Below are 27,994 nucleotides of genomic sequence, written 5' to 3'. Positions count from 1 at the left end.
CTGGTAGATTAGATTAATTTATTTATTAACCACTGAATGGTTTACATCCATCATGAAGGCAAAAGTAAGATCATTTCAAACACGCTACACAGCTATTTAATTCAATATTATACATACAGACAAAAGCATTCAACAAGATGTATACAACACACAACAAACAGGTAAAGGGTGCTTTAATTTAAAGTATCAAACAGAGGGATATCTTAGTCCTTTCAGCATCGTTCTGGAGAAGGCACAAGGGTGGGCTTCACTTCAAAAATCACTGGGATCTTTGTTTCAAGGCAACTCGGAGGGAATGTTGTCTGTAATAGAAAACATCATATGATATCCAGCAGTGTAGAGTTCGCCACATTTAATAATCACAATTCCTAAGGGAGGTGGGGGGTAATGAGCTTAAAGCTGCATGTTACAGTACATTGTTACTTAAAGGGAAAGTTCGTTTTTTTACAACCTGGACCTTATTTCTGGCATTTTTTATGGTCGTATACTCACCCAGGCAAGTTTGGTGTCATTTGGAGTCCTTCGGAAGATATTAGGGTTTTTTTTGCGAGCCTAGACTGCTTACTAGATCTGCTTCCAGGACCTGTTGTCTACATCCGGGGCTGTGTGTGTAACAAATAAATCCGTTTGTAAACAAGACCTCTGAACTCATGACGTCATCTCTGTGCGCGCACTCTGTCCTCCGTTCAGTGAGCTCTTCAGCCGTATACTCTGGCTCAAAACGGTAAGGACGTCCATCATATTCAAAGTCGTCGTCCACAACCTCAGAATTTGACAAATATTCAGACATGTTTCAAATAACTAACAGTAAACTAACAGTAGTGAACTCCAGCGGTACACGGAGCTGTGTCTGGGACGCGCGCACAGAGATGACGTCATGAGTTCAGGGGTCTTGTTTACAAACTGATTTATTTGTTACACACACAGCCCCGGATGTAGACAACAGGTCCTGGAAGCAGATCTAGTGATTCATAAAAGAAATGAAGAGTTTCGCGGCAATGATGTGTTATTTAGACGCTGCATCGTCTGTGTCCCGCTGTGCCCCGTTCACTACCGTTATATGGAGAAGCGGCTCGCAAAAAACCCCATAATATCTTCCGAAGGACTCCAAATGACACCAAACTTGCCGGGGTGAGTATACGACCATAAAAAATGCCAGAAATAAGGTCCAGGTTGTAAAAAACCGAACTTTCCCTTTAAGACGGGGGACAAAAAAAAGGGTATAAAAAGTTTACCTGCAGGAAGAGATATCCTTGAAGAACAAATTAAGGCCAGTGATAGCTCAGGTACCAGATAGTGTCATTGGACAGCGTTGGTCCAAATAGAGGGTTTAGCTGAGCCAGAATTGCTATCAACCAGCTAAGGACAGAAGATACACAAGTGTCAACATAAGGCTATACTTCAAAACATATACCTCAAAACTCACTGTTATGGGACATAACATATTTCTCTATCAATGCTCCACTGTCCAGTTTAGGTTTACTCTATACTTAAAAGTTATTGTCAGATGGATCAGTTGCAAAGGAACTTTGCCTCTGCCGCCCTCTTCTGACAAGACATGCACCACTAAACACAACACTGAGAAAGTAAATAATTCATCACCTTAATGACACATGGAGACAGGTATCTTTTCCTTTCACAGTAATACAAAGACAGAGTAACACAAAGACCCACGTAAAACACAGGCCAACCATAACTGGAATAATACAACCACAATACAATGCACAATTAAAACAACGAAAAAAAGGGACAAAAATGTCATAATACTAATGAAAAACCTTTAATAAAAAGATAAAAAAGGAGACCAACAACAAAAAATGGTAATGAATCACCAAAAATGATCCATCTATTTTCTACACCGGTTTAATCCCTTGCAGGGTTACAGGGCTCCACCCTGGACAGGTCGCCAACAAACTATCAAACTACAACATAAAGGACCAGACAACCAACGTGGGAAAATAGTACAAATACATGCTTTATGGAGAAATGTATCTGACAACACAAAACAATATATTTTTTGTTTTTGCATATTTCAGTAGCGCCCCACTTTTGGAACAGTCTCCCTGACCATCTAAGGGCGGCACAGACACTGGACTCTTTTAAGACTGGCTTAAAAACCTTTTTATTCAGGAAGGCGTTTTTAAGTTGAGTTTTATGACTTATTATTGTTAGTTTTAACTATGTACTGGCTCTGTGACACTGAGATTCTTGGATGAAGAGTACATTACAAATACAATGCATTATTATTATTATTATTAGTTCCCAGTTCTTTTTTGCATCTTTGAATATTATCGTCAATCCTTGTTTTTTTTTTTTTTGTTTATTTATTTATTTAAAAAGGATCCCCATTAGTCTTCACCATGGGAAGACTATTCTTCCTGGGGTCCACACATAGACATACAAAAGAACAATAATACAACTCAAAAAGGGTGAAAAACATTCACTAGAATTCCTGAAATAATAAATTGAAACAAAAATAAAAGATTAAGTAACCAACCATCCACGTCATAGTTTGCAACGACTTTATAATTTATAATATACACATACCTCTATTTATAGTAGTATAAATATACTACATATCATAATATACTCATACATTATAATATACTTATACTACTATATATATATATATATATATATATATATATATACACACACACACACACACACTCATAGCCTACAGTAATTTAGAATACATTTACTATTAAATGTATAATATACTTACAATTTGCACAATAATCACAATATATACCTAGGACCGAACATGACTTCCTTCTGATGTGAGGAAACAAGTGGAAGAAATGTTGTCTGTTCTTGTCCAACCCTAAACCTGATCCTGCCTGCCTCTTTGCTTTGGCTTAGTTTGGTCCTTTAGGTGCAAAGAAATATGTTGTTTACATACAGGATGATACTCACAAAAGGTAGCAGGAGACTGCAGTTAAAACCAGCATTGTGACAGTCACTCTGTGGGGAAAGAAGACACCACTTTCAGATAGTTTCTGACATCCAAAAAACTGTATTTCAGTTTTTAAAACCCCCTTAGGCCTTGATCTCGTGACTGGGCTGTCCTGCATGGAAAAAAAGGAAGCTGCAAAATATATTTATAGCTAAATTTCCATAGATCAGAGTACAGTTATGCTTTACCGCTATGTTACCACGTAAACATTATTTTTAATTATATAAAATACTACTAAGATGAATTCATGTTCAAACCGAGGATATGTCTAATCAGCCTCACTTCTAACTTTATTACTAAGTTTATTACTAGTTCAACAGGTTTAAATGTCTGTAATTCTTCAAGTAATGTCAAAAGTCGTGTTAAAATCGTCTATAACTTACATAAAAAAGTCATTTTCAAACGTTTAATAAGCAGGCAGCTGTAAGTGAGAGCTAATTTAGCCGAGCTAACAAACTCACCCTCTGTTTGGTCCCTTGGGGATGAACCAGGGCACAACTCCACCGATAAAGAGCCAAAACAGGGTCACCACCGAGATGGTGATGGCAAACTTCTGATCCGCCATCGCAAAGCAAGAATATCTCAGAAGTAAAAACTTTGTGGCTTCAGAGACAACTTTGGAGCTGCAGCTGCCGGTGACGTCACGGACAGGCGGAGCGTCACATGACACAAAAGGAGGAAGTGGACCAAACTTTTTTTTTTTTTCCTTAGTTATTTTTTTCCCCCAAACATCTTTATTGATTTTACAAAAAAAAAACAATCCACGTTACAGGACTGTCTCAGAAAATTAGAATATTGTGATTTTCTGTAATGCAATTACAAAAACAAAAATGTCATATATTCTGGATTCATTACAAATCAACTGAAATATTGCAAGCCTTTTATTATTTTAATATTGCTGATCCTGGCTTACAGTTACAGAAAACTCAAATATCCTATCTCAAAAAATTAGAATATTCTGGGAATCTTAATCTTAAACTGTAAACCGTAATCAGCAATATTAAAATAATAAAATGCTTGCAATATTCCAGTTGATTTCAGTTGATTTGTAATGAATCCGGAATGTATGGCATTTTTGTTTTTTTAATTGCATTACAGAAAATAAAGAACTTGATCACAATATTCTAATTTTCTGAGACAGTCCTGTATATATTCCAGAAGAATATTTGCATCAAAGAACAGTGAGCGACCAATGAGTAAAACAAAACAAAGAAGATACAGAGCGAAAAAGAAAGAAAAGGATTAAACAATAAAATAAAATAAAAAACGCAAGTGATCAGTCAGGAATTAGGGTACAAAGATACTTATGAAGATGCTGGGCTTTTTTAATCATGCAAGATTTTAAATATTTTTTGTACTGAATTATTTCATTTAGATATGCAATAAAGATTGGATTAATTTTCGAAAAGCGACATTTATGAATAAAGAATTTAGCCAATATAATTAAATTATTGATTCCAAAGTCTATTTTTTTGTCCTACACTTGTAAACCAAATGTAATGCTTTCAAATGTAAGAATAGGAGTGGTTTGATTATAGGTTATCCAGTATTGGAAAGCATCCCAAAAGGTCCTAGTTAGGCTACAAGAGAAAAAAAGATGCTCTAAGGTTTCGATGTCTGCGTTACAAAAAGTAAAAATATTAAAATCTAAATTAAACCTTTTATGTAAAAAAAATCATTACATGGATAGACCTCATTCATTATTTTAAAATGAACTTCTTTAGCCTTGGGTGGAAGTGAAAAGGAGAGATAACTGGTTCTCATCTTAATTAAAAAACTAATAGTATAATGTTGAAACATGTGTTTCCTCTTCAAATGTGAAGAGAAACACACCAAATTAAAATTAGTTCTCAAGAATTTATTATTGCATTTTTTATCTAAAAAAACACAACCATCTATAACTAAAGAAGGCATTTGTGGACTAACCACAGAATAAGTCATCATGCCTTTAAGTTGGAGAATCGTCGCTTGTGGAACTGCCTTAATTACTGTTATATTGTCTATTTGTACAAACAAGGTTGTATTTTGCAATGAAAGCATCATATGTTAAAAAATCACCTCCAGTATCCAACAGATGCATAATGGACCAGATACCTTTCTCCATCCATTCTTTGTAAAAGAAGGATTTTCTCTTGATTAATATACACCTATTATTCCATATTGGGACCGTGTGTGGAGTAAAGTTATGTTTATAAACAAGTTTCCAATAATGGAGAAACTTGTTAATGATAAGCAGACAACTTCATTGGTAATTTAGGAATATCAAAATCACATCGAAGTGGACGAAACTCATGATGGTGCTTTTGCTTTAACCAGCTCTGTTAACTTTTTACTACATTTTTATTAATTATTTTTCATGTTTTTAATGTATTTTATCTTTTTATTTTATTGATTTATCTTTTAAAATGCATTTGAATGCAAATTACTTCAGTAAACCATTTTCTTCAAATGTGCTTTATAAATAAATTTGACTTTCAACTTTTTTTATGATATAGGCAAGGCAAGTTTATTTGTATAGCACAATTCAACACAAGGTAATTTAAAGTGCTTTACAAGCAGCGAGACACAATTAAACAATAAATAACAAATGAAATGATAAGAAAAGAGGTAAAATAATAAAAAGCACAAGTTGTTAAAAATAAGGGCAGTAGAGTACAGCAGGTAAGTATTTAATTATAGTACGCTTCAGTAAACAGTAATGTTTTTAGCCCTGATTTAAAGGATCTACAGTTGGAGCAGACCTCAGGTCTACAGGAAGTTTGTTCCACCGGTGAGGAGCAGAATAACTGAACGCTGCCTCACCTTGCTTGGTTCTGGTTCTTGGGACACACAACAAACCAGATCCAGATGACCTAATTGGTCAGAGCACATGTTCTCTACAACTTTTCAACCTTGATGTTTAATTTAAAGATGTGAAAGATGCTCATTCCATCAGCACTTTGAACTCCTATGCCATCACACAAGCAGGCTTTTGAATGTTGCACTGATACCAAGCCCGATGGTCCATCTCCTCTTCTGTCTGGAGCATGAGGTTTCCTTGATGTCTAATAAATCTTTTCATATCTTGATTTATCTGACCACAGGACAGCTTTCCATTTTGCCTCAGTCTATTTTGAATAAGCTTATGCTCAGAAAGGATCACATTTCTGTTCAAATGACTTTTTCTTTGCATGAAAGGAACTTGAATCTGTATTTGTGAACTACGTGTCACTCCAGTTTATGTTTATAGACGGTGCATATTCAGTACAGACCAAAAGTTTGGACACACCTCCCCATGTGTTTGAATGAGAAGGTTTGAATCCAAGTCTACGGAACGTGGTCTTTGAAGACGCTTGAGCTTTCATCCAGAACTGAAAAAGCCTTCTGCTACAGAGGGTTAAACTTCTGCAAGGACAAAGAAAAGGAAGTCCAGTTGCTTGACTCAAGATAACTGCATTTGTGATTTCTGAGGTGTTCCTGAGTCACAAGTCACAATTTTACACAGCTTGGTTGACCTCTGCATGTCATTACCTCTCTAAGATGTTCTTTTTACACTCTGTCTGTTACTGACCTGTTGCAATATAGTTAATTGGATATTTGTCCTGGTGCTTGTCTTTGGTTCTTTTTGTTCCACTTTTCCAGCCGGTTGTTGCTCATGTCACAACTTTGTTTCAGATTAGAAGTCATCTAATCTAACACAAGATATTTTAATATGTTTTCTATGTGCTATTATGAAGACAATAATAGAGAGAGAAGAGCAGTATGAGTTATGCAAATAATTGCATTTTAATATAGGATTTTTTTCTTGGTAGTTTGTGATAAAAACATTTAAACGACGATTGTTTAAGGCAGGGATCTCCAGCCCCGGTCCTGGTCCAAGGTGGAGACAACTGTGTTGGTGACACAGCCATGTCTATCAGGGTTGTGTTGAAGCAGGGAAACATGTAAAACATGCAGGACAGGAGCTCTGGGGGACCAGGGTTGGAGATACCTGGTCCAGGGTGTACCTGGTTCTTTCCCAAGGTCAGCTGGGGTTGGCTCCAGCCTAAAGTCTAATTAAATATACGGAGTAAAAATAAGCTTCTCTTACAGATGCCAGTTTTGATAATTTTAACTTAGCAGATAATAATTGAGTCCATAATTTATACATTTTTTTCATACCTTTTTATTTTTTTATCTATGAAACCAAATAGACATTTTAAGTGCTTCCCTTGCATGGTGAAATGCAAGTTCCATGAGGCATTTGATGAAACCTGAATCCTGATGTCTTAACATTTTGTATACTCCCCTCACCTTCATTTAATTTTAATTGCCAGTTTCCTTTTGCACGAAGAAACAACCCATCATTCATCACAAACTGTTTTCCTTTGCAAAGTGCAGAACATCTGTATTTATTCAGTGAATATCTGTCATTAAAACACTAATGTCATAATTGTCTATTAAAGAACATATTTCCTAAGACGAGGAACAGGTGGTTTACAGTACTTTTGATCAATATGGTACACGTTTACTGTGAGAAAGTAGGAGAAACACGCAGAGTAGTTTTGCATTTTATTGAAGGCAAAAGAATATTTTTCGTGGCACCAAGACATGGATAATTGCCCTTCCACGCCCCGCATCCTCATCTTTGGAATTAAAAACAAGTTTTTGGCAGCCCTTCACCTGCAGTGGATGGAGCATGCTCTGAATTTGATTCCCTCCAATCTTCAAAAGCCGAGATTTCTTGCTGGACATCTAAAATAAATTAATCTCTAGGTTCTGTTCACCCGTCTATGTGGTTTTAGAAAAAATATGCTGCACTTGGACGAGGAAGTTCAAGGTCGAGGGAGAACTATCAGCACATAAAACTCAATTGTGAGTAAATCACATGACTGTGCCTTTAAATGTTTGGTTTAAAACGACCCAAACAAAATCTTTGTATCCTGGTGTAATTCAGTTTCCATGAAAATATGGAATATTGAAAAGAAAATATTTTTCTTCTCACGCTGGTCACTTTTGGAAAAGCAAAAATAAATAAAAATCAGTTTGGGGATTTCTTTATCGAAAACCGTTGAATAATTTTTAACTGAAGACAACAGGGTTTAAGATAAAACATTCTTGTTACAGTACATTTGTTTGTGCCATGGCATCTGGTGAGCACAATGTTCTTCCTTTATAGGGACAGAATTCACATACATCTTTTGACTTCAGAAGGGTCATAACTGATCACATCTACGCTGTAATAAAAATTATTTTAAAAGTTAACCTTAAGCATCAATATCACTCAATTTTAAAAGCTGCAACACTTCAATGAAGTGTAGTTTACTCCCTAACGCAAGAACCGGTTCAACTTTTACATGAATACAGGACTCCCCACCCATTAAAAACAAACAAAGTTAGATCTGTTTATACAGTTTATTGATAGCAAAAGATCATTTTCACTCCTGCATCTTCTCAATGGTTTCCTCCTTGTATTTGCCCTTCTCCTTTCCATCAGCACGAGATTTGGCCTTGCGTTCCAAGATCTTCTTGCGGTCCTTGTCCAGCTTTAGCCTGGTGATAACCACCTGCAGACAACAAAATAGATTGATAAGCACACTTTGAAATATCTCACTGGTTGTGGCACTGCAAAAAAAAAAAAAAAAAAAAAAAACATCTAAAATTAACCAAATCTTGCAAGACATTAATCCAAACAAAATATGCTCTTTACTACAACTTACAAATGTGTGTGAAATGTATAAATTTGCTTCACCACATTCAATTCAAGTTCAAATTAATTTCTTTGCATACAGTCTTAAAAGGCAGGATTAAAATGTGATGAGCATTACTACAATGGGAACGAGATTAATCTCTAAATTGAATCATTTGTTTTCCATTCAAATTATCTCGGATGTCTCACCCTGCACTGATTGTCCTCCCTGCATATGGTGCAATGAGTCCCAACATATTTGACCTCTATTAGTATTATTTACATTTCTGTTTCTCAGGTTTACATACCAAAACCAGCCATCTACATCTGGCATTTCATGGGTTTTACCATTCCAATATTCCTGCTATTTTTAAAACTACACCTCTCTGTATATTTGTGTCATGGTATTACATAAATATGACTGGTTTTAATTAACCAGTAATAATTATTAATTAATTATACCCATGGCTTTAAAATGTATATAGGTGCACATAATTAAAAATTATTTTGTGGGTAAGTTGGATGCATGGATGCAGACACAGCAGGAGTCCCAAACTGTTTCATTCTGTGCCACACAATCATTGTGGTTTCTATAAAAAAGGTAAGGTTACACTTTGCTTTCTCAACGTGTTGCCGGTGTTTTGCTGGTTCCTGGATATTCTACTCAGGAACGGGTTTTCTACTCTGGAAAAACCTGCTGAGCATGAACAGATTTTAAAAAATGTATCTTCTGGAAGACACTTTGACAAACTCAAAATTGGTGCTGGTGCTAGAGACAGTTTTAAACAGATTCTGCAAAGAACTGGCTTGCTCTTCCACGGGCTGGAGAGCACCGGAGAGCCAGCACCCCAAGTCAATTATTATACCACCAAAGCAGATGCAGGAAAACTAAAACGACTGCAAAAATCCCTCAGAACAAAACAAACGTCAGTATGTGCAGATGCTGACCCAAGCCCTATTTTCCATCAACAGCATTTACGTTAACTGATGAAAATAAGTCCTCCTGGAGTCAAATGTTTGCTGTACAGCATCATATTACAACATTGCATGGTTAAATCAGTCAGAATGCATACAGAATTTCTAGGATACATGTTTTATGATTATGGGGTTGTTTGAATAGGGCTCCATTGGAGTCTTGTGGTCCCTTGAGCCACAATGAACCCGCTTTCACTGCCACATTATTTGTTTGCTCCACACAGATACTGACTAGAATACAGTTCGCCTTTTAATTCTTGAAATTTATGTTGGTTGTCTTGGTGGATTAGATTAGAATACTTCTTGCTTGGTATCAACGTGCCAACGAGAACTGTGTTTGTAGCCTCCTACTTGTCCTATTAGCCAAGAAAAAACACGGGTGTGTCTTCATTATGAAAAAACATGTTTTTGCTAACTAACTTTACATTGTCTTCCCTCTTCAGTTTTTATTTTTGGACATTTCTGTTTCAAACCCATTACAAACACACCACAAAACTGTTACAGAAAATATATTTTTTCAATACTACTATCCAACGGTTAAATGTCATCACGATGCAGGCGATGAGATCATGATGTATTGCAGGACATGTAGCGGTCCATGTATGCCTCTAAAACAGTACAGACGTGCATAAAAACACTATCTTATACATCTGTATAAACACATTTTAACCACTCAAGGTGACTGCAACACCTGGGTAAGACAAATAATAATAGTTCTCTTAATGATCCAAAAGGGCCAAAACGTACATCTTAAGTTTCAATGCAGGAGTGACACACAGTCTCACCAGTTCCACACAACACAGCTCAGTGCTCTTTAGACAAAACATGCAGTTCTTGAAACATCTGAAGCTGCGTATGAAGCTATACCCAAACTGCACAAACACAATACCCATCAACAATGGCTCAGGCATGATTTTGTAGTCCAACAATGATTTACAAAGATAAATTACATAAAATTTGTACAGCGTTCAGGATGCAACAAGAGTAAAACAAGAAAAAGATTGTATGAATCAATCAACATAATCAATTGGATAAGTGTCTACGTTCCCCTAAAAAGTAAAGCCAATCATAGCTATTAATATAGATATTTTTGCAAAGTTCTGCTAATCCCCCCTATACTTCAGACCCTGGGTCTAGCAAACTGAGCAACATGACTGCATTCTCTCAAACTATCAGCATACTTTTGCATACTGCATTTAGGAAAACTATAAACCAAGAGGACAACAGAAAGAATAATTAATGACCAAAATACTCCTTTAGTGCAGCCTTATTCCTGAACAACAATCTGATCACAGAGACTCAGTAAATGACTGAGTTGGAGGAGAGTTCAGCAAAAGCCATAAGGAAAAATACTTAATTTTAACTTCTTTCCTTCTTGTTTTGTGCTTGTAGTGCAAAATGTTGCACTAACTGACAACAGCCCATTGAAGTTTGCCTCATTTATGTACTAAATATAAAAACAGGGCTGGATGAAATAGTCTAAAAATGAAACACACCATTTTTTTTAAACACCACATCCAATTTTTATGTTTAATAAATTCATTTGAGTACAAATTACCAATAATGTCCAATCTCGACTTTAAGACCCAATTTATATTTAAAAAAATAGCACATACAAATAAGCAATAAAACTTAGTAATAAGCAGGATGATGCTGAAGGTCGATTGTTTCAGCAGGTGGAGGAACTCAAGGCTTTCTGACCATAAACAAGCCAAAGTTTTAGAGGTGTGCACTCCACCACAACTGTAATGTATTTCCACCAGGTCTCGATCTTGTCATATAGAATACTGCAGGAAAACAATGCTACCGTTTCCTGCGTGATTTAAGGGAACTGCTGTGATGTGCAGCTCAGTGTGTGTCACAAATCTCTCCCACTCATTTAAGGTGCTGGGATAAATCACTTGTGCTTCTACCCTTAGGTGCCATGGACTATAAACAAGCTTTACAGCAGACTCCAGCTTGCAGAACCTTCCCTTCACACACAGCTGCTTGCTCCCATTCAAGATGCTAAAATAAATTAGGCATTGTGCTGCCTCTAGCTGCCAGATAAACTTTATAGCAGATAGTGCTTTGGAAAACATCAGAAACTCAAACAACTAGCCAGTTTTGGGAACTTCTGTTCTTGAGATACTTGTTCACTCTTAACACACATGGCTATGCTGTGGATTTGTCTACCGGTACTTCTGAAGAGAACTGTTTGGGGGAGGCGTTGCTGGTCCATAATTATTTATTTAAAATTGGCTTTAATTTTTCAGATATCGCCATGAATGAGTGGATTAATTGGCTAGCCCTGATAAAACGTGTTAGAATATATGAAAACAAACTGCAATCTTGCATACCTTTTCTGATTAAATATATATCATTTCTATACAGATTTACTGTAATTCTCTGGAGTTTAAATAGAGCTAAAAGGATAAATTATGCTGCTTTAACACCAACTGTGCAACATATAACTGCAACCTTCTCTCAAATGTGTTCAGATCAAATATTCTTCGATGTCTGATGCTACTACAGCAGACTTGTCACCACAGGTTTGATTCGACTCCCTGCCACTGTTCTCTCATTCACCTCATAAACAACTATCCTCTTAATGGGCATAAACAGGATCAAAACCTAACCATGCATGGGAGCAATGCTCTTCAAGTTGTACCCTCGTCAAAAAGATCTTGTAACTTCATAGAGCCTTATCAAACCCGTCAAAAAAGAAACTCATTACAGAGAGAGAAAAGGCCCATATCGCATAGCATTTTAACAAACTTTAATTGGCTTCTGTGTGTCAGTCCCTCTCCGGCCCTCAAACATCAATATAAGCAGACCTTGTATTGGTACGTTACTGAAATTATCTCAGTTCAGTTCTCCAAAATTAGTGGCAGAAAATATCCTGCAAAATAACAATGCTTTTGCCCTCTCCCTGCTTCTGAAACCCCTACAAGTATAATATGATTATGCAAGAAACATTATCAATCTTTGAAAACCAAATGTTACTGGAAAACAAAGACTGACCCTTTATGAAGGAATGTTCATACAGTCTTCAAGCAGAACACAATACTGATAGTTTGCATTATACCGTTGTCAGTGACAATAAATCTTTCCATGGTTATTTTATTGTCTTAATTTAAAAATCAAGTAACACAATTTTCAACGTAAGCTACTTGAGAGTAACAAAGACTGGTCCATTCTCAACCTTTCTCTAACCTTTGAGACCAAAACATTCATCAAATGTAATCTCATATGTTTTAACCCAAATATATTGAACAAAAACACCCTGGTGACTTAATATGATGAAGTGACGCTGTTCCAGGTTTCCTAATGACCGAACCCCTCTGACACAGCCGCACCTCAACAAGCCAAGATTATCCACAACCGTGTCTCACCTTGCTGGGGTGAATGCCGACATGGACCGTGGTGCCGTTGGCTTTTTCTCTCTGCACACGCTCAATGTAGATGACGTACTTCTTTCTGTAGACCTGGACCACTTTGCCAATCTGCTGGCCTTTGTAGTGTCCACGAACAACCTGTGTGCGACAGCATCAGGGGGTAAGTAAGTAAACCCACCTCACGTACCTGCAGCCACAAACACAAGCCAAGCTACAGTACCTGGACTTCGTCGTCTTTGCGGATGGGCATGGACCTCACGTTGTACTTCTGGCGGAGCTCCTTGGACAAGGGAGAGGACATGATCTTCCTCCTGATGTGTGAGGGGGCATTGAAATGCCTCTTGCGGTTCTTGCGGCGGGAGGATGTTACAAATGGATTCAGCTTCATGGTGCTGCGAGGAGGAAACAAATTAAACATTACTGATTAATTACAACTTGATTTGATTTATTCACACATGTGAAAAGCCCATGGTAGAAGCCAATGAACATATACATTAGACAGGAATGCATACATGCCCTTACACTTATATGTTCAACTTCAAATAATGATCATGAATCCTTTTTTTCACACTCAAAAGAAGAAAACAATTGCAGGGAATATAAAGGCTAACCACCAACTATCATAACTACTGATTTGAGTTGCTTGTAAATGTAATTATCACCTGGAGATTGTACAAAACGGGGTTAAAATGCAAAGTATAAAGTATAAATACAATACAGTTGCTTGTAAATGTAATTACCACCCGGAGATTGTGCAAAACGGGGTTAAAATGCAAAGTATAAATACAAACTCCTGGAGTAAAATAGGTCTCCAGTGCTACATGCTAAGCTACTCATGTGTGCTAAGTGTTTAGCATTATAGAACAGACTTACAACTCTCTAACACCCGGTTTTAGAGAGATTACCGATCAAATATCAGATGGGAAATAAAAGTACGTTCCTGTAAAGGACAGTGAATGCTATTTCTACTACTATGAACGTGTCGTCTCCACCAGCGCTCGCAGACATGCGGATTCATCCGCGGGGACAGACACCGAGAGCTCGGCAGCATTTATTTAACCTTCCATTATCGATATCGGGTTAATATCGTCCCCAATTTAATCAAACTTGTGTTCACATTGTGTTTAAACTTGTATATAGTCACACTGTGACCTGAAAAGCAGGATGGATGACGATAAGTTTGTGGATGTGCTCGCCTGAAATTCTTACCCTGCCGTTTGCTCCTCTATGGCCGGCGGAAAAGAGACTCGCGATATACTTCCGCCTGCATTAGTGCACTCAAGTATCGCGAGATGTCCACGTTGGTTCCCGTGGGGAGAAAAATAACATTAAAAATATAACAAATTAACATTTATGTATCTTTTTAACATGCGTAACATTGCTACATTCGTTATATAATATAAATAATTTAAGCACATTTTATAGATTTGTTAGTTACTTATTCGGACAATTTTCTTTAATTTTGAATGACTAGAATCAGAATCAGAATCAGAATCAGGTTTGTTGGCAAAGTTAGGTCAAACAAGACAGGGAATTTGACTTGGTTATTTTCACTGTACAGTAAATAGACAAATGGCTCTTATTAACATATATACAGTTTAAAAAAAGTGAAAGGTGCAGCATTATGAGGTAGACATGGTTATTGAAAGGTGCATTGTTACAGCATATGATTGTGGTTATTATTATTGGAATAAAAATATGATTGCATTGCATTCTTCAGTTTCTGGTTATAGTTGCAAAGACTCTCTCTAAATGTTGTAATATACCTGGAGTTTGTTTTTGCGCCACCTGCTTTCTGCTTGTCTACATATCCTTCTCTGAGCTTTAACCAGTGTGGCGTTTCTCCAGGGTGACTTGTTATCCTTCCTGACAGAACTTTGGTCTTAATTGGGGCGATAGAATCAATGACAGTCATAACATTGGAACGGAAACTGTTAAGGTCATCAACTAGAACTGAGGGAAGGGTTGGTGATGGTGTAAATAATGCACAGGTGTTATCATTTATATAATACTATTATTATTATTATTATTATTATTATTATTATTATTATTATTATTATTATTGTTATTATTATTATTATTATTAATATTATTATTATTATTATTATTATTATTGCACAGTGATTGATTTCTCTGAGACCATATGAGTGATGAGAGTTCATCAGAGCAACAGTTTGGGGGAAGAAACTGTCCCTGAGTCTGGAGGTTTTGGTTTACATTGCTCTGTAGCGCCGTCCAGAGGGGAGGAGTTCAAACAGACTGTGTCCTGGGTGTGAGGGGTCTGCAGAGATGCTACCTGCCCTTTTCCTGGTCCTGGACCGGTACAGGTCCAGGATAGATGGGAGGTTAGTCCCAAATTATCCTCTCTGCAGAACTAATTACCCGTTGCAGTCTGTGCCTGTCTAGTTTGGTGGTCGATCCGAAAAATACGTTTATTGCCAAGTAGTTTAACACACACAAGGAATTTGTTGTGGTGATTGGTGCAATACAAAAGAACAAATAATCTTAAAAGAAAAAAAATGTACAACATGTTGGTTTTAAAGTGTAATGAGTCTGTACAGAGGTGACCTAGGATGTGCATTATTGTGACGCATAAGGTCAGACTATTACTGCATGTTACATATTTATTTTTACGAGACATATGGATTTGTTTTTTTAAACAATATTTTTTATTAATTTTTCACTTTTACAAGTAAAGAATGTATACGTAGTATGATCCACAGAAATAAAAATCAAAACAGGCAAAGAAATAAACAGAACAAAAAACAAAACCAAAAAAAAAAAAACACCAGCTAAGATCCCTATAAATAATACCCTGGGTTACAATAAAAATGTACAGTATGACCAATCAAGAAAATCGCTGCAACATGATATTAGAGACACCCGGCTCTACATAGTTCAAGTAGGGCCCCAAACTTTGTAGAATTGGTCTGTTTTAGAATGTAATATACATGTCAGGTCCTCTAATGGCACCAGATCAAACACCACTCTTTGCCAGCCTTTAACAGTTAGTACTTTTTCATTAATCCGCTGCAATAAAATATTCTTTCTCGCTGCGTAAGTCAGAATACAATACAGCCTCCGATTATATTTTGATATCAAGTGTTGCCTTGGGACACCCAATACAAGAGATACGGGGTCCATCTCCAGTTTTAAACCCAATATCCTTTCTATTTCAGAAAGCACATCAGACCAATACACCTGCAGTTTACGACATGACCAAAAACAATGAGTTAGGGTACCAATTTCTATCTTGGAGACGTATGGATTTAACGAGATATAATCAGTACTCGAGTTGAGGGGGGATGAGGGGGGATGGCATCCCCCCTGAAATAAAGACGGTCAAAATCATCCCCCCTGTAAAACTGCCACCCCCCCTTTCCATCCCTTATGTCATTTCATCAATGAATGTGGTTTTACTGCTATTTCAACATTTAGAGTCATTACCAGAAAAATAACTTATTTGACAATTTTCACCTGTTTCAAGTAAATTTTCACTTAAAATAAGTAGAAAAATCTGCCAGTGGGACAAGATTTATCTTCTCATTACTAGCAAAAAAATCTTGGTTAGGTGCAAAGGCACAACCAATGGGAAAATCGGTAGCCTAATAGGTAAATTAGCAGCTATTTATGTTTAATTTATGATAGAGGTAACAAAGGGGCAGGGTTAAATAAGTTTTACTTCTGCCTGCTCCTTTTCAGACACTGTTTTTTCCCCTGTTTGTATTACGTTTTTGTTGTTGTTGCTTTTTTCTGTATGTTTTGGAATTTGTTTTAAAATTTTATATTTTTTTCCTTATGTTTTCGAAATAAAAAAAAATCTACTTGAAACAGGTGAAAATTGTTGTTTTTTCCATTGACGAGTGTTGTTTTAAGTGTAATAAGATTTTTTTTTATTAAAATGAGACATTTTAGGACAAATATTCTTATTTTGAGTTTTTGCAGTGATCCATTTTACTTATCCCGTGAAAGACAGAAAACTGTTTTTTATTGTTGTGTTTTGATGTATTTGATGTAAGCCCAGTGGATATTTAAAGCATTTAACTGCTGCTATGTCATTCCTGCAGTATTTCTGCAGGTGTTTTGGTCAGTGCTATTATTTGTAATATATTATATTATTTGTAATCAGCACAATATCTGTCCCCATATGATAAAATCCACCATCCCCCCTGATTTTTTTTTTACAACTCGAGTACTGGATATAATTCACTTGAATTTAAAAAAAGATTATCATTAGAGTATCCATCTGTGTCGTCTTCTAACTCCTGTGAGGTGAAATATTGCCACACGATGGCGCCAGACTTGATTAGTCGATAACCTGGTCAACAAACAAGTTTTGTTTGGTATTTATCTTCTTCCTTTTATTACAGTTTGTCATGTCTGTATAATCTATGTGACGGGCTGTGATTTCTGTTGTCTTTACTCAAATCGGCTGAGAAAACAAGCACTAGAGAGTGTGTTCCCGTCGCCAGACCACACACGCGTTGACCTCCCAGCTGGCAGGACAGAAGGGAACCCCTGTCCTGCCTCAAACAACTCGGACGCGCATGTAAAGAGGGACAGCCGGGGATACAGGAGCTGTTTGCATCCCAGGAGCCTGCTGTCAGCCTGCTATTAAAAAAAAAAAAAAAAAAAAAAAAAAAAGAAAGCAAAAAAAAAAAGTGATGCTGTCATAGCCCCACTGCGCCGCGGACAGAGAGGCTATTTCCCCTCTATTTCCCCTCCTGCAGCAGCTCCCCGGATCTTCCCTGGCCGGCTGTCGCGGCAGCAGTGCGGATGTGGAGCCAGCAACACAAGGCTCTTCACCCGTCGGAAAGCACCGGAGAAGATGAAATGTTTTTCCCGTTATCTGCCGTACATCTTCCGCCCTCCGAGCACAATCCTGTCCTCCACTTGCCACACCGAAGGTAGGGTGGGACGCAGAGGGGGCAGTGAGTTGCTTAGTTTGTGTGTGTGACATGAATGTATAGGTTGTATTATTATGTATACATGTGTAGAAGTTACACGGGCCAGTTGTGGCACAAAACTGCATTTGTCACAACATACTAAGGTAATAGAGCTTATTATTTCATGCAGATTCGGGGGAGTAAAGAAAAATACTAAAGAAGAAATGAACATAAATAGTTGATAAGCTATATCTTTTTTGCGTGACACTGTTTTTTGTAAAAAAATAAATAAAAATAGCACTCATAGTTACCTTTTTTTCTTTATATACACTGGCCTACACCATAACAACAGAGAAAGTCAGTTTGTGGAATTGCATGCCAAGTACCCCCTTTGCCCCTTAGCCATGGCTTGCTCATTCATGTCACCACACTTTGTTCAGAGACAGAAACCTAATTCAAACAGTTCTGAGTATTCAATCTGCGAGAGGTGACAAAACCTTTTCTGAGTAGGACTATACACCGTGTCCACACACTTACTGTATTTCCCTGGAGTCTCAGATATTGAACTCTACCGCCTTAATACCAATGGCCCAAAACTACTTCCTATGTTGGCTGGTCAATTTGTCCTACTGATTGTGCTGTCAGAAACAACCTAAGAGCTTTTCAACGTTTGTATAAGCAGCCATTTACTAGGTCATAATGTGGAGTCTGAGGCATTGCATTATTTAGCTTTGCATGGTTGCCCTCCTTCCTTCCTGTGTATGGTCTGCTCTCATTCCTCTGGCCCAGGAAGGAAGTGGAATATTTGGTGGTCATAGTCAGCGCCCCGCTTAACTTGTAAAGTTGACCTGTACTGTTGTCACTTACTGTAGACCAGGAGAAAGTCATGCACGTTTAGATTTTTGAAACCGCTTTTAATGCATTTAAATGTTCAGTTTCAGTCACATCCATTTGTTTTTGTTCTTTTTAAATTGTTTCTCTGAGAAATATCACATTGATAAGTCATGTCAAATATAACCACACATTTGATAATAAATACAAATAGAAAAATTGTTTAAAAAGAAATTAATTTAAAAAAAAAATCAGTGAATGCAACTGAACATGAGATGCAGGATGTTAAAAGTAATACAGACAAACACAATCTCTCTCTGTCTGTTCTCACCTTCTCCCTCCCTTTTTAACTTCCTTTCTAACTCCCAATCCCCCTGCCCGGCCTAATGGAGGGGTATAATCGAAGATGTGATGGATCATGAAACATAGAGCTGCAATCCTCAGCCACAGTAACTTGATAACTGCGTGGAGATGTTATCAAGCAGTAAGGAGGAAAACAAAAGTGAGAGATGCTCAGTCTCGTGTGCTTGAGGCCAGCGGGGTGTGTGATGACGCAGCACATGACCCTGGAAATGTGATGAGTAAAGAAGACACAGACCACCTCCCGTCCATGCTGTCGGTTTTGTGTATGCGTTTCAAAAAGTGCCTAAAAGTAGACTTTTTGTGCAGTTATAGTCACGTCTTTGCATGAGCGTGTGTTTTCATGTCCTGATGTGACCTTGCTGCTATGTTATGTACATTCTGTGAGTCTGGATGAAGCTGGTCAGTGCATCCCGATAACCCTGATTCATGCCCGCCCGCCTCCTCCAGCTGAGCAGCGTTCCCCCCCGGGGAAAATGACTGTGCTGTTACCATGTTAGTGGAAAATACATTATATAAGCCCTGCACTGGACCTTGTATGTGTGTGTGGGTTCTTGCTGTTTGAATGGACCAATTATGAAGACTAGTCTGCCAGAACCACTTGAACTCACCTGGGTCCAGTCTCTGAGGGACACACAGCAATACTTGGTCTGCCTCTGTTCTGACCCTTGTGGATGTTTGCGTGGATTTCTCTGCAGCTTTTATCAGTTTCCTTTTTTTTTATGTGTCCCCTGACGTTATCTTTTCTCCTGTTTCTTATCAGTCTGTCAATTCTCTTATGATGGATTAAGTCTAAAGATTTTCTGAAGGGTTTGTGTTGCTCTCTGCTTCTGTTTGTATTTGAGTCAGGAAAACCGTGCATGCCCAAGTGACACCTCACCACATTTTACACTGCTATTAATCAACCGTCCTGAATCAGATTCCTTATCTTACTCCTTCTTAGTTGCTGTATTGTCGGGAATAAATGTTGTGATATATTATTTGTGTGAATGTGACAGAAAGCAGGAGAGTAAGGAACATTTTTGGATGGGTCTTTGTGATTAATGACTGATAGTCTTCCCGTGTCATGTTTGTGCATGTGCATTTATGTTTCGGGTGGTTCATTAATAAGAAAAGCAGCAGATTTGTCATTGCAGAATTTTGCAGGGGGACTCCTGTCATGTCTTTGACAAAGTGTTACACTGATCGTGCTAAGAGTACAGCATGTTTATGTTGGTGTTCATATATCGTGTTACATCCAAGTGTGTTGTTGTTAAAAGCTCTGAACAAATACCTCATGATCATCCCTTCCCTGTACACCACTTTAGTCAGTTCGCGTACACAACTGATAATTTACACACTTGCACATGTTTCGTGAGCTTCACACAAAAACAGCTTAAAGGGAAAAGCTGCAACAGTAATTAACAATGGGCTCATATCAAGTTGTTTTAGAGTTGCAAAGACTCTGAATCCGGCATATCTCAACTAGTAGCTTAGTGTGTCCGTTGAACTCCACACTTGAAGTTCGTAACATGGGCTTTCTGTAAAAACGTCCTCTGGCTGAAGTGGGCACAATGCTGGAGGCATTTCCCTATGATGCAGTAGCTGGTACGGCCACCTTTAGCAGCAATAACTTAAAGTATTCATTTTCTGTGCGACTTCATCAGTCCGTCATCGTGGATATGTTTCTTCAGTTCATTGAATTTTGGAGTCTCTTGTTTTATACACCGCTCGCTTAAGGTTCTGCCTCATGCATTTCAGTCTGGTTGACAGCTGGACTTTGACCTTACTTTTGCAACACCTTGATTTAAACCTCACCCCCTTCCAGACATCAGTCGATCAGATTTCCATTTGCCTCCAGAATAGAGAATAGAGAAGTTCATATATCAAATCAATGACTGCAAAGATCTAATATCCTGTTGCTGCAGAACAAGCCCATATCATCACCCCTCCCCCACCGTGTTTGACGGTGGGTGTGAGGTGTTTTGTAATCGTATGGTTTAACATCTAATGTCCTGGCCAGACACCCCCACTTTGATCTTTTCTAGACTTGAGAGCTGTGCAGCTCTGGAAACGGATGCCGTCTTGCTCTTCATAGAGAGAAGGGGCTACTCCGCTCACAGTCTTTCAATAGAGGCCGCGCTTCAGCCGTCCTTTTCTAATTGTACCGTTACTACCGTTCATATTTGATTTACTAACGGAGGCCTGCAGAGTCTGAGATGAAGCTCTTGGGTTTTTGGGGAGTTTCTCCGAGAAGTTCACAATGTGGCCTTGGGGTGTTAAAATATTAACATAATAAGATATAGAAGAGTGATAGAGGAAACGATACAGAAGATAAATTGAGAAATAAGCACAGAGATGAAAAGTAAATGTATGAAATGATAATAATCATTCTTATTAGTAGACAAAGTAAATCCTCTAGAAAATAGTGTTAGAGTTATTAATGTTAATAAAATATTTTATGAGCCCTGATATTGTCATTAAGCTCATCACTGGGGACTTCAGGCTGATGGAATAGGATACATTTCATCCTGATGTTAGTTTGGGAAGTTCATAGTGACATTAATGTCAGTGGAAAGAAGTTAAAGCGGTCTGTGATGGGATGAAAATGCAAATACAAATGCTATATGTTTAGTAATGTTTATGTTAAACATTAAGCAGGTCTCTGGCCATTTCTAACATCCATTCGTTCATGATTCATGTGACAAATGCTGAATTAAATGAAGGGAAACAAACAGTCTACAAAATGGAAGTAAAAAAAGAAAAAGAGTTTGGGAAAATGGTGTTCAGAAATTACATTATATCTAGGTGGAAGAGTAAAACATTTGCTCCCACTGAGGTGGAACTTTCTTCGTAGTGAGAAGAAAGCAGCAGAACATATCTCATGTCTTCCTCTCACAGCGTTCGCTTACAATCTCATTTTACCAAAAACATTTCCTGCTGGCTTTCTGTGGGAAAATAAGGAAAGATACACGCCTCAAAGGAGAAGGTGTGTCATTGCACCAAAAAAACATGTGGCAAGCCTCTTTTGTCCTGATTTACGATGATTATTTTCCAGTTTGCCTTGCAGTATGTCGACCCAGAATAAACATTTCACCTCGGGGCTGCAACTCAGTGGTGCCCCTCAGTGTTGTGAACTCTTTGCGTTAAACAACATTGCCTTTACTGGAGCTGGGAGCTGTAGAGGCAGACTGAGAGGCTCCATATCGAGCTGTGCTGCTGGGTCTTTGCTCCGGCTGACGAGGCTGCAACAGAGACACAGCTGCCATTGGGATTGGGGTAAATATAGAACATCAGGAAGGGCTTCCTCTTTTTCTTCTTGGCTTCCTCTCTGTCAGTCTGTCTTTGTAATTTTACAAAGGGTTCTGACGGACAGAGTGAGACAGGTTACTGCAAACAAATTCATAGTGCTGCAATAAAATGACTTCAGTAAATGCTGATTTATGACAAAGTTCCTACACGCTTGTTAAACAGACATCATTTGGAGGCAAATGTTGCACTGAAATGTGCAGTAAACAACTGAATATTGATGCACGTGATATATTCTTAGATGTGAACACACAGTCCCTCTTTTTCCTTGTGTTTCTTTTCATAATAACCTGCAATTACTGTGATTAAAATTACCCAGGCTTAGTGTTGGAAATGGTCAGGTGACACTCATTGACGGTGGTCTCTTCTTGCTTGTACTGCAGCTTGAATGAAACTTTAATGAGATCGTGCGGCACCAAAGTGAAGGACGTTTAGCTGAATGGGAGAACAATCGTTCCAGCAGATAATTACACAAAGCAGTGGCACGTATTTGAAACAATGCAAAGCAGGGAACCAAATTCATATTTTTAGCTTTGCAGATGTGTTGACTGTGTGCGCATTACTAGTGTAGTTGTCAGGGAACGATCCTCACGTCTAACAGGACATTTGCACCCCTGTTCATTGTTTAATGTTAAGCCGTATGTAGAAAAGTCATTTGTGTTTCTGATAATTAAGATAAGTATATTTGGCTACAATAAAATCTCAAGCTATAGCTATGTGCAAATTGTTAATACGACAATTACTGGTATAAAAAACAAAACAAAACCTGCTTTAGTGGATTTGTCTAGATTCAATGGAAAATCAAACACAGAACCCCTGAAGCACTTTGCGGGTGTGGAAATAGATCAGGAACACTTCCTGACATAAGATGGGACTCAAGCGCTGCTGTAGTGCAGGAAAGTCACTCTTTTTTTTTCAGTCTCTTTGAGCACACCGTTCCCAGCTCTTTACTCACCACGATCAGTACTCGAGTTGAGGGGGGATGAGGGGGGATGCCATCCCCCCTGAAATAAAAACGGTCAAAATCATCCCCCCTGAAATATTACTGCTGTTTCAACATTTAGAGTCATCACCAGAAAAATAACTTATTTGACAATTTTCACCTGTTTCAAGTAAATTTTCACTTGAAATAAGTAGAAAAATCTGCCAGTGGGACAAGATTTATCTTCTCATTACAAGCTAAAAAAATCTTGTTCCACTGGCAGATTTTTCTACTTAAGTGAAAATCTACTTGAAACAGGTGAAAATTTTTGTTTTTTTCCAGTGATGAGTCTTGTTTTAAGTGTAATGAGATTTTTTTTACTAAAATGAGACATTTTAACTAGAAATAAGACAAATATTCTTGTTAAGATTTTGAGTTTTTGCAGTGATCCATTTTACTTATCCTGAGAAGGACAGAGTCATATTGATAAGTTCAGAAAACAGTTTTTTATTGTTGTGTTTTGATGTATTTGATGTAAGCCCAGTGGATATTTAAAGCTTACAGAAGGCTGCATTTAACTGCTGCTATGTCATTCCTGCAGTATTTCTGCAGGTGTTTTGCTCAGTGCTATTATTTGTAATATATTATATTATTTGTAATCAGCACAAATTATCTGTCCCCATATGATAAAGTCCACCATCCCCCCTGATTTCCTTTTACAACTCGAGTACTGACCACGATGATCTCACACTCATAGACCCAACCAAACCTATACAGCATAACAAGAGGGGAGATACAATAGTGTGATTTCCTCCCACAGTAGTGGACAAAACAACTTTAGGCTCCAAGACACAGCTGACTGCAGTTTTAATCTCAGCTGTCCGTAGAAATCTGCACATACTCGTAACAACAGCGGCTGTGATCCAATTAGAGCTCAGCTTAGGTGCTCTTTTATAGTTTCCCAGTATAATTTTTCAGTCCTAGCCTGAAAATAGCCGGCGATTGCTGCAGAGTCATCACAGTACTGCTTGAACAACATAACTCGAGCAATAAGATCAATATGGAGCAGGGATCAAAACATTGTTTATAGTTGAGATGGCTGTCGACAGAAAGAGGGTGATGAGGCTCTTGTTGTTTTCATAATGTAGTATTGTGTTTCTGAGTGTGATGGAAACAGAGGGAGAGAGGAAGAGTGACACGGCATCTTTATTTGTCTCGTATTGTTCTGAAAGGTTTTAGTGTGTGAATGGTGTTCTGCACGAGACATGGCGCTGGATAAATAAGGCTGCCTAATGCTACTACTATCTGAGGCAGCAGACAGCATCAGTACATGAAGTACCAGTCTGCCTCTCCCTTTCCGCCTCGCCTCTTTTTTTCATTTTTGAATTGCACATGATGTTACATGATGACATAAGCAGTATGTCAATCTGTGGCTGAGTTGTTTCATTTCTTTATATATATATATATATATATACATATAGCTCTGGATTACTTTGTTCCTTCTATATTCATGACAGTTTGTAAAACTAGTGTCTGTCTGATGCACATTTATACTTGATCCACTGCAAGACGCACCTCTCTTTTACAGATATTCATCCATCCTGTTCAGGGTCATGGAGAGACTGCAGCTTCATTCAACTCATTCCTGAGTTATTCTTTGTCAGATGCATTACCGATCAGCTAGACCTGTGTATGATTAAACAGCACAGGGCTTAGTAAAGCTTTAAATAGTGCCCGTTAATATAAATGGATTTAACTATCTGTATGACTTTGTTGTTGAACGTCTTTTATAACCTGCTTACATTCAGATATATTGATACCACGTTAAGATAGATGGCTGTTTTTGTGTGAAATGATTCATATTTATGGGAAGAGAGAGGAACAATTACTTTATCACAGAACATATTAAGCCAATACAGAGAGCATTGTTCACACTGTACATGCAGAGCAGCAGTTATCTATTATTATCAGTTTATATGGCATGCCAGTATTACATTTCATTAGAAACAACGCAAGTGAACTTTCATTTAAAAATCACGCCATTGTGTATAATGGCATTAGATTTTGAAGTATATATCAGAAAAGGTATTTATTTTTAAATTTTGAATTTTAGCTGTTAACATAATTTTACCAGGTGACACTTTTTTTATACCAGAATTGAAAGCCAGATATATCAGGAAGTTATTTTTGTATGACGTCGTGATTTTGGGTCCTCAGTTCCACTATAATTTAGGGTTTTGCTGAGCTCATTTAGTACCTGTCTTGAATGTTGAATGTTACAAGCTTGAGCATAAAGAACACAAAGCAAAGATGAGGCTCACAAGCAGCCAGTTTTAATTATATAACAGCATAGAAAACAGACACCTAATTAATGACTTCAGGAAATTAGCTGAATATATATACTTCAGAAGTATAACGTTAAAAGGTTACTTCTTACGCAGCAGTGCTTGATATGTGCTCTCTCTCTCTATCGCGCTGTTGCTGCAATATCTTTTAGAAATTTGTCAAGACACCAGTACCATACTCTGGCATCATGCTGAGGTGACCGAATGAAAGTCTGGGCTCTTCACTCGTTGTCTCTCATCTCGAGAGGGGGAGTCTCTCAAACGATATCTGTTAGAGGAAAAGGTCGACAAACAAAGGACAAGTGGAACCATAACAATATGACATCATACGCTATTTTACATTATCAAACCATTTTGATACTGTTTGGTACATTGCACATTATTCTCGTCAGCAATCATGCAAGAACATTTGACTATCTTGCTTATTTAAAAAAAAAACAACAAACAAAAAAAAACCCCAAAGATAATGTTATAATCTCAAAAAATAGATTTTAATTTAAAAATGCATATTCATTGGACAATTTTTATCCAAACTATATAAAATGTGCTATTTGATCTAATCTCTGACAGGGCATTCATCTTTAATTGAATCACCTTCATGTCTTAGCAGCCAGAGTTTCCCTTTATCCAAAAATGTGTCCTCATGAACAGGTTTGTACTCATGCATGTGAACCGAGCTTTGTTAACTGTGTTTATGCGTGGTCCCTAGTGATTAGTTCACATTGATCTGAACAAATGGCTCTGTGACCCACCCAAAATAAAATGTGTTTGGAAGCACGCTGTGTGCAGGAGGCTGAGCTTAAATCAAGTTTTCCATCAGCTGGCTTTTCTATGCCTGGAATAGACCAGAAAATCTAGATTTAGTGCTAGAAAATTATGTTTGCAGGAACGTTTAGCTACCATCCTGTGGAGCTCATTATCTCAAAAGTCATGTGGAAGCCAATCAAATCAGTCCATCCTTGGGTGGGTTAAGCACGATGACGACAGAGCAGCAACATAATCTGGATCTAAACAGTTTAGATGTCTGCGGCTGACGCTTCACAGCTGTTTGAACCAGCTTTAGCATGGACAGTGAAAAATTCAGACTTTTTGGGGAAAATTGAACAGCAGATTGCACTCAAATCATTCCTTCACAAGGTAGATGTATTTTGCTGCCTTGCAGACAGGCTAGCGCAAAGGTTTAATTCACTATTCTACACCACACACTCTCCCAATGAACTTGTTACTGTCATTGTGAATACGGCACCTTGTTCGTTGCTCTGATTTACTGTGGCGCTAGGAATGGGTGATATTTTACCGTTCACGATAAACCGTCAAAAAAATTCCCCACGGTAAGAATTTGTTATCTCGTGGTAAAAACGATAAATTCCCGTTGATGACGTTTTTGTGTAAAACTGAAGAAAGAAAGAAAGAAAGAAAGAAAGAAAGAAAGAAAGAAAGAAAGAAAGAAAGAAAGAAAGAAAGAAAGAAAGAAAGAAAGAAAGAAAGAAAGAAATGAACCTGAAAGAAAGAAAGAAATGAGCCAGAAAGAAAGAAAGATATGAGCCAGAAAGAAATGAGCCTGAAAGAAAGAAAGAAAGAAAGAAAGAAAGAAAGAAAGAAAGAAAGAAAGAAAGAAAGAAAGAAATGAGCCTGAAAGAAAGAAATATGAGCCAGAAAGAAATGAGCCTGAAAGAAAGAAAGAAATAAAGAAAGAAAGAAAGAAAGAAAGAAATGAGCCTGAAAGAAAGAAAGAAAGAAAGAAAGAAAGAAAGAAAGAAAGAAAGAAAGAAAGAAAGAAAGAAAGAAATGAGCCTGAAAGAAAGAAAGAAAGAAAGAAAGAAAGAAAGAAAGAAAGAAAGAAAGAAAGAAAGAAAGAAAGAAAGAAAGAAAGAAAGAAATGAGCCTGAAAGAAAGAAAGAAAGAAAGAAATGAGCCAGAAAGAAAGAAAGAAAGAAAGAAAGAAAGAAAGAAAGAAAGAAAGAAAGAAAGAAAGAAAGAAAGAAAGAAAGAAAGAAAGAAATGAGCCTGAAAGAAAGAAAGAAAGAAAGAAATGAGCCAGAAAGAAAGAAAGAAAGAAAGAAAGAAAGAAAGAAAGAAAGAAGAAAGAAAGAAAGAAAGAAAGAAAGAAAGAAAGAAAGAAAGAAGGATACATTCCCGTTGATGACGTTTTTGTGTAACAAACATGGCGGATCTGAGAGCGAGATTGATTTATAGTTAAAGGTGGAGTTGAATTGGTATTTTTTTTTTATCGCCATTTTTATCGTTATCGGGATAAATGCCAGAAATTATCGTGATACATTTTTTAGTCCATACCGCCCATCTCTAGCGCTAACCAACTGTGTGCAAAGGTAGATTGACAAGCAACCATTGGTGCCCACACTTGGAGGCCCTGTGGATTATTTTCAGACCCTAGATCTTTCTGGAT

At 37.5% G+C, this 27,994-nt stretch overlaps 3 protein-coding genes across 3 annotated transcripts in view; 1 reads left to right on the top strand and 2 right to left on the bottom strand.

Annotated features, from left to right (window-relative positions):
* Position 1: 1 nt before the first annotated feature.
* On the bottom strand, positions 2-3,614 carry atp6v0e1 (ATPase H+ transporting V0 subunit e1). Its single transcript, XM_061724954.1, has 4 exons — positions 3,418-3,614; positions 2,917-2,964; positions 1,236-1,359; positions 2-302 (listed from the first exon to the last, which is right to left on the bottom strand). Exons 1-3 carry the CDS (start codon positions 3,519-3,521, stop codon positions 1,266-1,268), a joined length of 246 nt encoding a protein of 81 aa, XP_061580938.1. The 5' UTR covers positions 3,522-3,614; the 3' UTR covers positions 2-302; positions 1,236-1,265.
* A 4,701-nt stretch (positions 3,615-8,315) lies between these two features.
* rpl26 (ribosomal protein L26) lies at positions 8,316-14,214 on the bottom strand. Its single transcript, XM_061724947.1, has 4 exons — positions 14,165-14,214; positions 13,176-13,347; positions 12,953-13,093; positions 8,316-8,481 (listed from the first exon to the last, which is right to left on the bottom strand). The coding sequence occupies exons 2-4, from the start codon at positions 13,341-13,343 to the stop codon at positions 8,353-8,355; spliced, it is 438 nt and encodes a 145-aa protein (XP_061580931.1). The 5' UTR covers positions 13,344-13,347; positions 14,165-14,214; the 3' UTR covers positions 8,316-8,352.
* A 3,472-nt stretch (positions 14,215-17,686) lies between these two features.
* The window catches only part of ppp2r2ba (protein phosphatase 2, regulatory subunit B, beta a), a 48,696-nt gene continuing 38,388 nt past the window's right edge, over positions 17,687-27,994 (top strand). Inside the window, exon 1 of the mRNA XM_061724944.1 lies at positions 17,687-17,862. Coding sequence (XP_061580928.1) covers positions 17,784-17,862 — 79 coding nt within the window. The 5' untranslated portion in view covers positions 17,687-17,783. The remainder of the gene's footprint in view (positions 17,863-27,994) is intronic.

The sequence above is a fragment of the Cololabis saira genome, chromosome 7 (assembly GCF_033807715.1).
Source record: "Cololabis saira isolate AMF1-May2022 chromosome 7, fColSai1.1, whole genome shotgun sequence".
Taxonomy (NCBI): Eukaryota; Metazoa; Chordata; class Actinopteri; order Beloniformes; family Belonidae; genus Cololabis; species Cololabis saira.
The sequence above is the reverse complement of the archived record's forward strand: the minus strand, read 5'-3'. Positions and strand labels throughout refer to the sequence as shown.

Excerpts from the sequence above, each read along its gene's own strand:
- atp6v0e1 (XM_061724954.1), bottom strand. The coding sequence starts at position 3,521 with ATGGCGGATCAGAAGTTTGCCATCACCATCTCGGTGGTGACCCTGTTT. Across the intron at positions 2,965-3,417 it reads CCCAAGGGACCAAACAGAGG|AGTGACTGTCACAATGCTGG; the intron begins GTGAGTTTGTTA and ends CTTTCCCCACAG. Across the intron at positions 1,360-2,916 it reads GCAGTCTCCTGCTACCTTTT|CTGGTTGATAGCAATTCTGG; the intron begins GTGAGTATCATC and ends TTCTGTCCTTAG.
- rpl26 (XM_061724947.1), bottom strand. The coding sequence starts at position 13,343 with ATGAAGCTGAATCCATTTGTAACATCCTCCCGCCGCAAGAACCGCAAG. Across the intron at positions 13,094-13,175 it reads GCAAAGACGACGAAGTCCAG|GTTGTTCGTGGACACTACAA; the intron begins GTACTGTAGCTT and ends TGTCGCACACAG. Across the intron at positions 8,482-12,952 it reads TCGGCATTCACCCCAGCAAG|GTGGTTATCACCAGGCTAAA; the intron begins GTGAGACACGGT and ends TGTTGTCTGCAG.